Here is a 12,134-nt window from a genome sequence, read left to right as displayed (position 1 = left end):
GCTGAGACATAAGTCCTCTAATCCTGGAGATGTTCTTCAGGTGATAGAAGGCCGACTTTGTGACTGTCTTAATGTGGCTCTGAAGGTTCAGGTCAGAGTCCATCACTACTCCCAGGTTTCGGGCCTGATCACTGGCATTTAGCTGTAATAACTGGAGCTGTGCATTGATTGTAGTTCGCTCCTCGCTATGCAAATCATGAAGAGGTGCCAATAATGTTGAGCAGGACTGTACAATGACTTTTTTTAGACAAAGAAAACTTTTCATTTACACAGTCAGGGTGGGTTCAGGCAGTGAGGAATCAACATCTCCTGCTGTGCATGCAGCTAGGAGGGACTGCTGCACGAGAACTGGGCTGTCTGAGTGCTTTGAGACAGTGAGGGGCTCATGGCAGCACCCCCTGCTCATTGAGAAGGGTAAAAACAATACATGCTTTCACACCAGAGTCTCCAAAAGACACTACTACCAGCAGGATTCTTCTCGGGTCACTTTTGAGAAAAAGAGTTATAGAGGGGTCTGAATTGTTGCTAAGTAAATATAGCGGTAAATATAGCGGTAAATATAGCGACAAAGTTGCTAAGTTGGCAACACTGGAAATTTGCTGAAGAAATGCTGAATCAGCATTCACACAGTGATTATCCATAGGACTCACAGCAATGTGCTGGTAGGAGTTGTTCATCATTGCAATAAGCATGTTCAGAAGCACCACCAAGGAGATGATGTTGTAGGTGCCAAACATAGTGCTTCCCACAAACTCTGTGAACTCATGATTTGGCTTTACATTGGTCACATACAGGTTAATTAGTCCAAACACAGACCAGAATAATGACTGCAGCGTTTCAAACAACCTGAAAAGCAAACACCCAAAGATCATGTGAATAAATATGTTGAAAAGGATTTATAATCAACATTATAAAAATATATTCAAGGCAAATAAGAAATACTTACGTTGTAAAGGCATTGTTTTGTGTTTGACAGCGAATACCCGTGCAATTATTCACACCTTCTTTGTCGTCATAATAATAGTAGAGCTGATTGATGCCATTGGCAAATGCCAGCAGGACCAGACAGTAGATGAAGAGGAACTTGAGGATATCCAGAAGCATTCGACCCAGTGAAATCTGCAAAGGGCCGAGGTGGGAGTTGGCAGTGAAAAGACTGATGAGGCGTAAGGAGCTGAAGATGTTTGCTATGGCAAACAAGGCTTCTGCCATCAAGGTTGGGTGCAACGTTTCCCACTCTTCTCTGGATTTGTACCCTCTGAACTGTTTAAAGTAAGAATAATGACACCAATAAGCACAAACACTACAATTGCTTTGCTGTTATAATAATGTTGCAATATTAATGCATTAATTCTAAATTGATTTAAATCAACAAAGTAAAACATCTTCTCTGATGACTTAACATACATTACCTTAGTGTATGCAACAATCTTAAGAGAAATGGTTGCAATATATAATGAGTTCATTATGAAGTCCATTATGTTCCACCAGTCATCCATATAGTCCTTAAAACCACTGTCCCACATTTGTTTGATCTCAGTCCATATAAAACCTCACAGAGATAAACAAACAGGAGGTAAACTGTTGTTACAACATCAACAATCAAGTATGACTGCATTTGTAATAAGAAACAAATATGCAGCACAGTCATGGTACATTAATTAAAATGCATTTACAATAAGCACCAAATTTTTAAGTGTAACTACATTCTACGTACAGTATACATGCCAATGCATGCTAACAATGTGTGTATTATTACCAATCACCCAGGGCAAGATAATCCATTCCACAATAGTGGGTGCAGGGCCCTGAAAGTACGCAGCCCGATAACCCGGTTCTTGAGTGTTTATATGCTGTGAGGCCAAGAAGAGCAGGAAGAGGAAGGTCAGGTAGGAAGCAGTGTGACAGATGAACTTGATGAAGGGTTTACGGAGGAACAGGCCATAGCGACTCTTTGGAGATATCAAGTAGACGATGGATAACAGCGGAAAGAGGAGGCCAATGAAGATGCAGGTGATGAACTTTACTGCCCAGTGACGCCTCCTCCAGCCTGGAAATTCATCATACCACCGAGACGCCAGAAGCTGCTGGCAGTTAGGCTGAGCAACAAACTGAGAGGAAGAGGGGAAGAAAGGAGGATAAAAAGTGTAAGATAAATTTACACAATATTTGTCTTTGGAGAGAAACAAATTACTACTACTTTATTTTTAAAGCACTTTAAAACAACAAAAGCTGCGGCAAAGTGCTGCACAGATAAAAATCAATACACACTCAGAACATAAAAAAGACAAAAAACAACAATATAAACAATGAAACGCTGTGACAGAGGTAAGAGCAAAAGTCTCAACATGTGTTAAAAGCCAAAGAATAAAAATGTGATTTAAGAAGAGTTTTAAAAGTGGACAATAAAAGGGGAACTTCTAACATGTAACGGCAAATTGTTCCATAATTTGGGAGCGGCAACACTAAAAGCTCTGTCACCCCTGAGCTTCAGTTTAGACCTCAGTACCTCCGGGAGCAGCTGGTCAGCTGACCTGAGGCAACGAGCAGGAGAATATGAAGCAGCTCAGAGAGATAGGATGGGGCAAGTAAACTTTTAAGTAGATAATAGTAGTAGTAGTAGAAAAAAAATTACAATATATGTAATAAACTTCAACTTCACCCATCAGTCTCTTGTAAACCGTATACTTTCATACTCACACATCAGTGATAAAACTTCAAATTGTGGAAAAATGATTTCAATTCGTTATGCTCACTGGATATAACTAGCACATAAATATTAAAAAGATTGTTTTTTTTAGCTTACAACAAGTAGCCCTAAAAGAAATTAGATCAAAAACATGTGTGCCTTGTTGAAGCACAATGATTTTAAAAAGACAAACATTTAAAACTGACTATTGCGTCTGTTTCCCACAACCATTTTCTCTGCCTGCTCAGATTTGATATAAACATCTGATGGACACTTGCAGATGATGATGGATGTTAATTTCAGCTTAACAAAGTTATAGCCAAATGGACGCCTGTAATGGTTGTGCGCTATATGGGATTAAAATATGGGGGGTATGAAGTCATGGATCTGAAATGGATCATGTTTTGTAAATTTTCTTGTGACATTTTAATGAGCCATAAAATGGAAAAAAGTGGCACCAGAAAGGAGTCTATTTCTCCCAGGTAAAAGAGAACTTACTCAAATTATCACATCACATTTCACTAATATTTTTAGTTTAAAGTTTGTAAAACAAAATGTAAAATACTTCAACTGTATAGTGAAAAGGATCTTAGTTACAAGTGACATTTAAACAATCTTGAGTTTTGCAAAAAATATTAAAATTTCTTCCAATATTATGAACAGACAATTTTTTTAATGAAACAGCATACATCATGCCAAAACCAAGCATGTTTTCAAGTTAAGTTGTGCCATTTAATTCTAACTATAATCAGATTGATTTAAATTTAAGAACTGAGCTGAAACATACTGTATGTCGGGGTTTATGTCTTTTTTTAGTTTTTGGCAACTGTGAAACAAAAGTATTTAATTGAATTTTTCGTTCCAGTCTGTTCTCCTCAGATGTTTTAAAAGGGTTGAAAATCAGGTCTACAGCTAGCACAACCATTTTATATTAATTGTGTCTCTTTTAATTCTTATCACGTCTTTGTCTCACAGCCCCTTTTCAATCGCAGTTTTATTTAAATTTCAAAAGTTAGTTTTATTTAAAAACAAGTGACAGAAACAATTTTATGAATGCATATTTTGAAGCAGATTTTAAAGACTGTAAAAGGTTCCACCCTAATTAAAATATCATGAGTTTGTATTTCAAGGAAATGGCTGGTGCATCTTCCATCATTATATCCAATTATCTAATCATCATGGGACTGCCTAAGAGGTCTACTCTAATGCATTTCTAAGAGCCAGACTGGAAATTACATGTTGTTCAAGAGTCCCAAAGGATGTCTCCACCCATCTCTGGCCATTTACAGCTCATCTTGGCACTTTTCATACCCTTCAGTCCACATTGATCAAATCATGTAATACCCGTTTTTCATACTTGTTAAATTGGCAACTTTGTCTTTTCTCAGTTTATAATGTGTGCCACTGCACTATATAACAAATCCTGTTACAATATCACTTTTACAAATATTCACAAAAGAGCAAGCTGTAGACTTTGAGGTCACAGCAGTCAAAATGAAGAAAGAGCGTACCTCTTTCTGGCAATATTTGATAGCCAGCTTCAGCCGGGCCAGATCATTGACGTGTTCATCCTGCAGAGGGTCGATGTCATCCCGGTAGTTGAGGATTATTTGCAGCTCTTTAGAGCTTCGAGTTTGGTCCAACAGGTCCTTTGCAAACTGCTTACACATTTGAGACAGCTCCTCATATTCTGACTTAAATTCATTCTCCAGTGTGCTGAGCTCCTTCAGCTCCCAGCTGAGTCGAAAAGCTGTGAGGAATGGATCTTCACTGGAGAGGGCAATCAGAGATGGGCTGGCGAGGGCCTTGTAGATGTTAAGGCGCGAGCGGGAGTGACGCAGGCTGTCCACGTCTGGACTGGACATACACTCCACACAGTTGCACCTCACGGCGTGTGGCTGAGGTATGGAAACACCTCGCTGCAGGAGCAGTTTGATGACCTCATAGTTGTTAGTGTGAGCTGCAAGGATGATTGGAGTAATGTCTGGGGTGAAGTCTGAAAACTGTCTGCCCAGTAGAATCGGAGGGACCTTTCAGAGGGAAAACATTAATGAGCAGACATGAAATAAGCCCATTTACAGGAGCACTGAATGGTTTCCAGTTGGATGTTGTCTTGTAACCTCCAACAGGAACCAACTATCTGAAAGGATAGTTTAATGCTTTCTGATTCCAGGAATCACACAACTAATGGCTTGTGGTTCAGCTGGTCAATCTCCCTTGGTGAAAACGGCAATGTTATTCTTTTCCTTTCTCTTCACAAAATATGCGAAGTCATTTTCAGAAAAACTAAGGTGCTTTAAGGGAAAAATGAAAAATATAGAAATATAAATCAAACTAATGTTTTTAATCAAATGCCTGATATATGCAACCTGTAGCAGAAACATACCAGCATTGATTTGTTTTGCACTCTATGACGTCTCTATGTGACCTTTTGGTCTCAAGCAGCCTCACAACCATTAAGCCTCTAAGGAAGACGTATAACCATGCAATTAAGTTTGTATAGAAAACAAATCAGATCACATCGCTGTCAACTTCTTAAAAAATTCAATATGATGAACTTTGAAAGTTTTCTCAAAACTTAAAAGGACTGGCACCTCAGTTTCTGGTTCCTCTCAGATCCACGGACTCGGTAACTCGTGGAGCATCAGGTGGGAACTATAAGGGGCCGTTTTAAAATACTTTTTTAGGGGAAACAGCTTTTTGTAACAAGGGATTAGATTGATTTAAACTGATTTCTGACTAACATCATTTTAGATTAAGACTGAAACAGTCTCTTAAGGATGATCACTTTTGTAATCATGAATACCTGCCATCATTCTCACTTTGTTATGGTGATTTGTTTCAGTTTTATTTTTATACACCAAATAAATAAAAGTTTTGTTCTGTTTCAATCTATAGTTTAAACATCTTTGATTTTTTATTGCAAAATCCCATCTGAGGATGTGCGTTGCAAATTATTATAGGTTACAGTGTACAGTATTTGTTAATACTTAACACTTGTCCCTAAAAAGATAACAATAAATGGAATGAAATGAAAGTACTAGTGTGATCCCTAAATTTAACATTTCAAGAAAGAGTTATTTATTTTGTGATGCTGTTTTGTTCATACATATGTTTTTTGTTTTTTTCTTTCTGAATTGTGAAAAGATGGATTTCAGGGAGAGGCTGGATTCCAGAACTGCATGACTAAATACAACCAAGTATTTGGGAGTTAAAATCTAATGGAAATCAATGATCGAATCAAGCATATCTGTTGATAGCACTGCTAATGCTTCTCTTGTTTTACCTGCTTTTCCCCGCTTGGTCTCTTGTGGTTGAGAAGCAGCTCCACAGCCCCCACTACCTCTTTACGGATGGCGTGCAGCAGGGCATCACCCACTTGAATGTTGTAGCTCAGCAGCAGCTCTATGATTTCCAAGTTCTCATTTTCAATGGCAATAAGGAGGGCCGTGCGTCCGAGGGGATCAATGCAGTTGATATTGATCCTGAAGTAGATCTCGGCCTCCTCCAGGGCTTGCTTTACACTTGCATAATCCCCCTTGTCAACAGCCCCCAGGTAGATTTTCTCCATGGGAGAGAGCTCAGCTTCTGCTCGCACAATCCGCAAGGGGATACAGTCTCTGTATGAGGAATTGTCAGCTTTCCTGTAATACAGCTGTGACATTTTTTTGTTTCAGTAATTCAGTCCCAACTGGGGACGGCTGAGGAATAAAAAGCAAATAGGGAAATATAGGGTCAAATTTCAATGCCAAATACAAAAAAGCAAATTTTAAAATAAAATCTTTAAGAATATACTCCTTGAAAAAATAAAAAAATCATTAAAATGTATTTCTCCAGTGATGGATGACAACTTTTCACATTATTCAATCGAAATTCAGAACATTAGTTATCCCACAGTTTAGAATTTTTAAACTCTGTTATTTTCCTCTTTGTTTTATAGATATCTTGATATCTATAAAACAACTGAAATATTTGTTCAAACATAAACCTACCTAATAAAACTCACTCTTTAAAAGGCTCAAAAAAGGATATATTGCATAAACGAGCCTAATCACCATAAAACTGCTTCGTATAATCATACAGAAAGGAAACAGAAACTTTACCCTTCTGCTGCTGCTTCAGTTGGGATTTAGTCACTCATCAGAGGACCGTCGGCTGTAGCTCTCCAGAGGGCGGAAGTTCGTGGATCCTCCCTTCATCATCACCCAACTCTTCAAAGATAATGTGGTGTGTGTGATGTCCACTGCCACGGTGCCCAACCCTTTCGGTGGAGTTACCAACCAGGACTTTTCTCTGACAAAGACGCGCAGAGTGAGGCGGCGCAAGTTTAATCGGTCAATAATAAAAGCCGCGGAAACTCATTAAAATGGCACCAGCGCACTCTTGATTTTTTATGAATGGAGCTTTTCACAAACAATGTTTTCTGTTTTTTTATTATTATTAATATTATTTCACAAATAGCCTATATAAGCTGCAAGGATGCTTATCGCCCGCCGCTGAAAGGAGAAGGCGGACGACAATGTTTAATTGTCTGTGTCTCTGTGTGCGCGCGTGTCTGTTACCAACATGGAGAAATTGTAATGAAACTTGCCGGAAACAATCTTTGGTCGTCCATAAACAACCAATTCACTTTTGGAGTCAAACCAGTTCAAAATGGCTACACAAAATTTGCTGTAACTCAGTAAGTTTTAAAAATATCGATCTAAAATTTGACGTGTCAGCAGCCAGCACTGATCTCCAGCACATATTCTGAAAAATCGCAGATTGGACAAGCTCCTCGTTCAAAATTTTGTCATGAACTATTTCGAGTCAACTCTTTGAGTCTGTTACCAAAATATCTCATTAAACCATTGGCAGATTTTAATAAATCTTTACGAAAGCAATCATTGAATATATCTCTATAACTGATTAACTTTTGAACTCAACCTATTACAAGGTGAATGCCACAGCCTGCTGATCCTAGAAAACACAAAGATGGCGATATTTCAGTCAATTTTACAGATACTAAGACTGTGTGGGGTAGTAGACTATTATCCCAACCACATATTCCAAGCATTATACTTTAGTATGACAATACATATAAAGCTTTAGTCTGATACACTTTAAACTATACCCCCTTGCTGCATCTTATAGGGCTTATTTGTTTCTACTTTGTAGTGATCATCTGCTATTTATTCCAGTATTCTTCAGTGAGCTGTTTACTTTTTTAGGTTTCTTGTTGACTGTACAGATTCAATTCATGATCATTTTTAGTGAGTGTACAGCATAAAAAACTCACTTTTGCTGATATTTGGGAGCTGGGTTGACAGAAACAACAAACCTGCCTGCAGTGTCAACAGAAAAATTACTTGGAAAGCGCTTCACATAACTGCTTCAAGATACCCAAGGGAAACGTTACACTAAATATTGCATTCCATTTTTTTTAAGATACCTCTCGCACAGCACAGCCAAATAACTCTAAATTAAAATATATATATATATATATATATATATATATATATATATATATATTAAAGAGGATACAGTAATCCTGGTGGAATGTCTGGTATTGAAGCTCCTGTGGATCTTGTATAAATTAAATAGTAGTGTCAGTGTAGAATTTGTAATAAGCTGTTCCATAATCCAGAGATAGTACACTGAACTAAAATCACTTTTTAAAAGTGTGGAATAAATCTATGTCTTTCAAAAGATTGTAGTGCACAACTATAGCATATTTTAAAACGGGTATAAAACAGCTTGGATGAGGAAAATGGAGGTGTATGGTACACCTCAGTCCTATCAGGACTCAGAGTCAAGTTCCAGCTCCCAAGCTATATCTGTCCAAAGACTTTACTGTCAATCAGTTTTTTTAGAATCAGACAGTATATATATTCAAAATATGAATAAAAAATAAACATCTATTAGTTTGCTCTGATTATAAATATAAAAATGAATGTCACAGCAGGCATTGCCTTGTGTTTTTCCTGTCCTTTGCAAAGCAACAGGCAAAAGAAAACCTTACTTTCTGTGTTACTTTCTTGTGTCTTTATTGTGACACAACTACAGTATGGTTTGGACATGTAGACAAATTACAAGTTGTTTTTTTTTTAGTTCAACATATCCAACCGTGTTGTGATGTTTACTGGAAAACCAAAGAAACAGACAAACTTAAATTCAAAAAGGATACTGGGACATCAGCACACCCAAAGGTCTTGCTGACTGATATTTGAACAAATTTTGTGATTTACTCAGACTTAGCAACACAATCAGACCTTTAGTTTTGTCAGAGACTTCCCCAAGAAAGGAACAAAACTTGATATTTTTATTAAATTTTCTATGTTCTAAACTGTAGCCTTAACTGGAATCCTTTGCCCCTAACCTCTAATTCTTTTGTTGTTATTATTAATTAATCTTATAACATGTTTGTGGTGCAAACATCAAGTGTATTTTAGCTTTTTAAATAACTCAGAAAGTTATATTTGCCAAGTGACAACAGAATCACAACGCATGACTCTTTTCAATGTGACAGTTATCTGTCCTGCAAAGTACAACTGTAATATCCTTACATTATTATAGAAATAAATTGGCATCTTCTGCTCCTTTTATTGGTCGACACATCTGCTTCCATCTCACCCTGTCCCAAACACCCTCGTCTGTCACACCAACACCCTTCATATCCTCTTTCACTTCATCCATAAACCTTCTTTTCCTCCTCCCTGCCAGCTCCACATTTAACATAATTTGTCCAATATATATACACTGTCCCTCCTCTGCACATGTCCAAAACATCAACTTTACCTTTCTAATTTTGTCTCCAAACTGCTCTACCTGAGCTGTCCTTCCATTATTCTTAGTAAATGTCAATGCTTATGATTGCATCTTAATTTGTCTTATATCAGACTATGTTATCAGAATCATCACTTTCTAAAGTATTCAAAGTTGCCTTGATGGCTATTGCATTGAACAGATGGATATATTCACTGTAAAGCTTACCATTGGTCTAATCATTTAAAATGTGCTCAATATGAATTCCTGCCTGATGTGAGTCAAACTTAGTAAAATCATTTAAAAAGTGGTGAACTCACAAGGACTTTAGGCAGGCTGCTGGAGAGTTTAAGATAGGGTTCAGCTATAACTAAAAATGTAACACAGAAGGTGTCAACACAGCAGACTATTTATTATTGTATTCTTTATGCAACAGCTATACCCAACTATTTCTGTACCACAATAATATATGCAAGTTGCTGTTATTTATGTGAACCTCTGCTGCAACAATATCGCTTTACAGAGCATCCATAAGATATGTCTTCAGATAATGAGAGCCTAACTGCTTGCATAAAAGCTATAGATAGTGAACGTTATGTAAATTGTTTAACCTTCTACATGCCTACTTACATTAGGTTGTAACAACCTTGAGTTTATCATTTGGAGGTCATCATTTTTTTTGTTTTGGGAGAAAGAAGTTAACATAAGTTAACGTCAGGGGGGAAAAGTTCAACTGGATCTCAGATTTCTGAGTTTTAAATGCAAAAAATCTTTAACATTAGAATGTATAACAAAATTACCTTTATACACTATTTACCCAAACTGTTCTAATTAAGCAAGGGCAATGCAAGGAAATCCAATGAGAGTTATGATATCTGCCCAATATTGCACAAAACTTGCAATAAATTATATGTAGTTACTAAAACAATAAAGAAAGTGTGGTCATAAGTACAAGCTCACAAAACAGGAATTAAATAGACAGGTATTAGATAGACTTTTTATAACTAAATCTGCTGCTCCGACAGAAAACCAATAAAGTTACAGAGCTGACACAGCAAAAAGCTTGTCATGAGAACAGCAAGCAACGCAACAGGGAGGAAGATGAAAATAAAGAGCAAAGAAAACCACAAGTCTTTATAGTGAGGGATGATAATGAGCGACACAATGCAGGTGAAGTAATTATTCAGGCAAAAGCAGACATGCAGAAAGAGTAGAAAGCAATGCCAAATTGGAAACAAAAGAACAGACTCTGTAACTGAATCAAGGATAGAAAACATGAAACAACACAGAAAACCAAGATGATCATAACAAAACCCATCTCAGAACCATAATTACTTAATCATGGAAATAAGAACAAAAAGAAATACAAAAACTCAACAAAACCCCCTGAGTTTGAAACAAGTAAACAATAACTGGTTGCAAAACATTATAATTAGAAGTCTGAAGAATTAAACTATATTCTATATTAAGCCTTCAAACAATGTCTAGACTTTGATGATGCCTTTAGTTGTTTTAGTTATTTGATACTCTTAGAGAGTCACAGCTAAGGCAACAACTGTGTTAACATTGAATATTTACTGAAATAAAAAAAAACTTTGGTGTGGCAACCCTTTAATTAGAACCCATTTGTTTAAAATTAAGATAGTTCATACTTGGTTTACCTGCTCCAGCAACATCTCATCCATCTAAGGGCACTGTGTTTCATTAACTCCTGAGCAAATTTGTTATTTTTTGTCTTTTACGAGCTTGGTCATTGAGAGGATGCCAGTAAGGCAGGGGTAGGCAACCCTGGACCTGGAAAGCCACTATCCTGCATGCTTTACTTGTTTCCCTGCTCCAACACACCTGATTCAGTGGGTAAATCACCTCTTCATGTTCTGCAGAAGCCTGTTAATGACACACTGATTCAAATCAGGTGTGTCAAGCTTGAATGACTACTTCTGTATCTTCACCTTGATGGAAGCAGAGCATTAATGCTTTGATTTAATTTAAGACAAATTCTTTAAGGTATTGTCCTCTTTTAGATGCACTGCTGACTGTCACTCTTAATCAAAGACAGCAGTGTGGGACCAATGATCTTGGTTGTTGTTTCTTCTTAGTTTTGCTATTCCCACAGCCAGGAGGTGGTAGAACAAAATAATAGTTTCACGTCTGGAGTGGGAGGGTTTGCCTTCTTCATTTTATGATAGAGGTGGAGGAAATGTGGAGCTCTTATGAACACAGCTGCTGTTCTCTCTGGAGGTCATGTCAGTTAAGTGAACCCGGAACTTAGCACATTTGAATTCTCTTAAGAACAGAGTAGCTAATTGTGGGTGAAGGCGGGAGTCTTGAATTTCCCCTCTTAAAGTGTATTATTATCTTCACTTTTTTTTCTTTTTTTACATTAAGGCTGTGTAATTTACACCAAGTTACCAGCTGCTTTACTTCCCTCCAGTAGGCTGACTCATCTTCACCACTGATGATTTGAAACACTGTATCATCATGAAGTGTTGCCAGCAAACTTTACGATGTTAGTGCTGAATGTAGCAAAACCATCATGCTTTAGCTTTGTAAGCAGTAATAGACTAAATATGCGCCATTTAGGCAATTCTAAGCTCACTAGAATGGAGTTAGATGTGTTGCTGCTTTTTCTTGAGTCAGACCAACCTGAACCCAGCTGCAGCTGCTCACTTCCAGCAGCTGGAGCTTATTCACCAGTTAA

The 12,134-nt window shown here is 37.4% G+C and overlaps 1 protein-coding gene across 3 annotated transcripts in view; it reads right to left on the bottom strand.

The window, feature by feature from the left end:
- trpc4b (transient receptor potential cation channel, subfamily C, member 4b) overlaps positions 1 to 11,253 on the bottom strand; it is a 15,795-nt gene extending 4,542 nt beyond the window's left edge. The window contains exons 1-8 of one of the 3 annotated variants that reach the window (XM_025005966.2): positions 11,086 to 11,253; positions 6,793 to 6,982; positions 5,976 to 6,390; positions 4,201 to 4,719; positions 1,760 to 2,111; positions 1,413 to 1,552; positions 947 to 1,263; positions 651 to 846 (exon numbers count right to left, since the gene is read on the bottom strand). In XM_025005966.2, the coding sequence (XP_024861734.1) occupies positions 651 to 846; positions 947 to 1,263; positions 1,413 to 1,552; positions 1,760 to 2,111; positions 4,201 to 4,719; positions 5,976 to 6,353 (1,902 nt within the window). In that variant the 5' untranslated portion in view covers positions 6,354 to 6,390; positions 6,793 to 6,982; positions 11,086 to 11,253. The remainder of the gene's footprint in view (positions 1 to 650; positions 847 to 946; positions 1,264 to 1,412; positions 1,553 to 1,759; positions 2,112 to 4,200; positions 4,720 to 5,975; positions 6,391 to 6,792; positions 6,983 to 11,085) is intronic. The other 2 variants (XM_017416326.3, XM_025005967.2) reach the window with 2 other exon arrangements.
- Positions 11,254 to 12,134: the final 881 nt, after the last annotated feature.

Source organism: Kryptolebias marmoratus, linkage group LG2 (assembly GCF_001649575.2).
Source record: "Kryptolebias marmoratus isolate JLee-2015 linkage group LG2, ASM164957v2, whole genome shotgun sequence".
Taxonomy (NCBI): domain Eukaryota; kingdom Metazoa; phylum Chordata; class Actinopteri; order Cyprinodontiformes; family Rivulidae; genus Kryptolebias; species Kryptolebias marmoratus.
The sequence above is the reverse complement of the archived record's forward strand: the minus strand, read 5'-3'. Positions and strand labels throughout refer to the sequence as shown.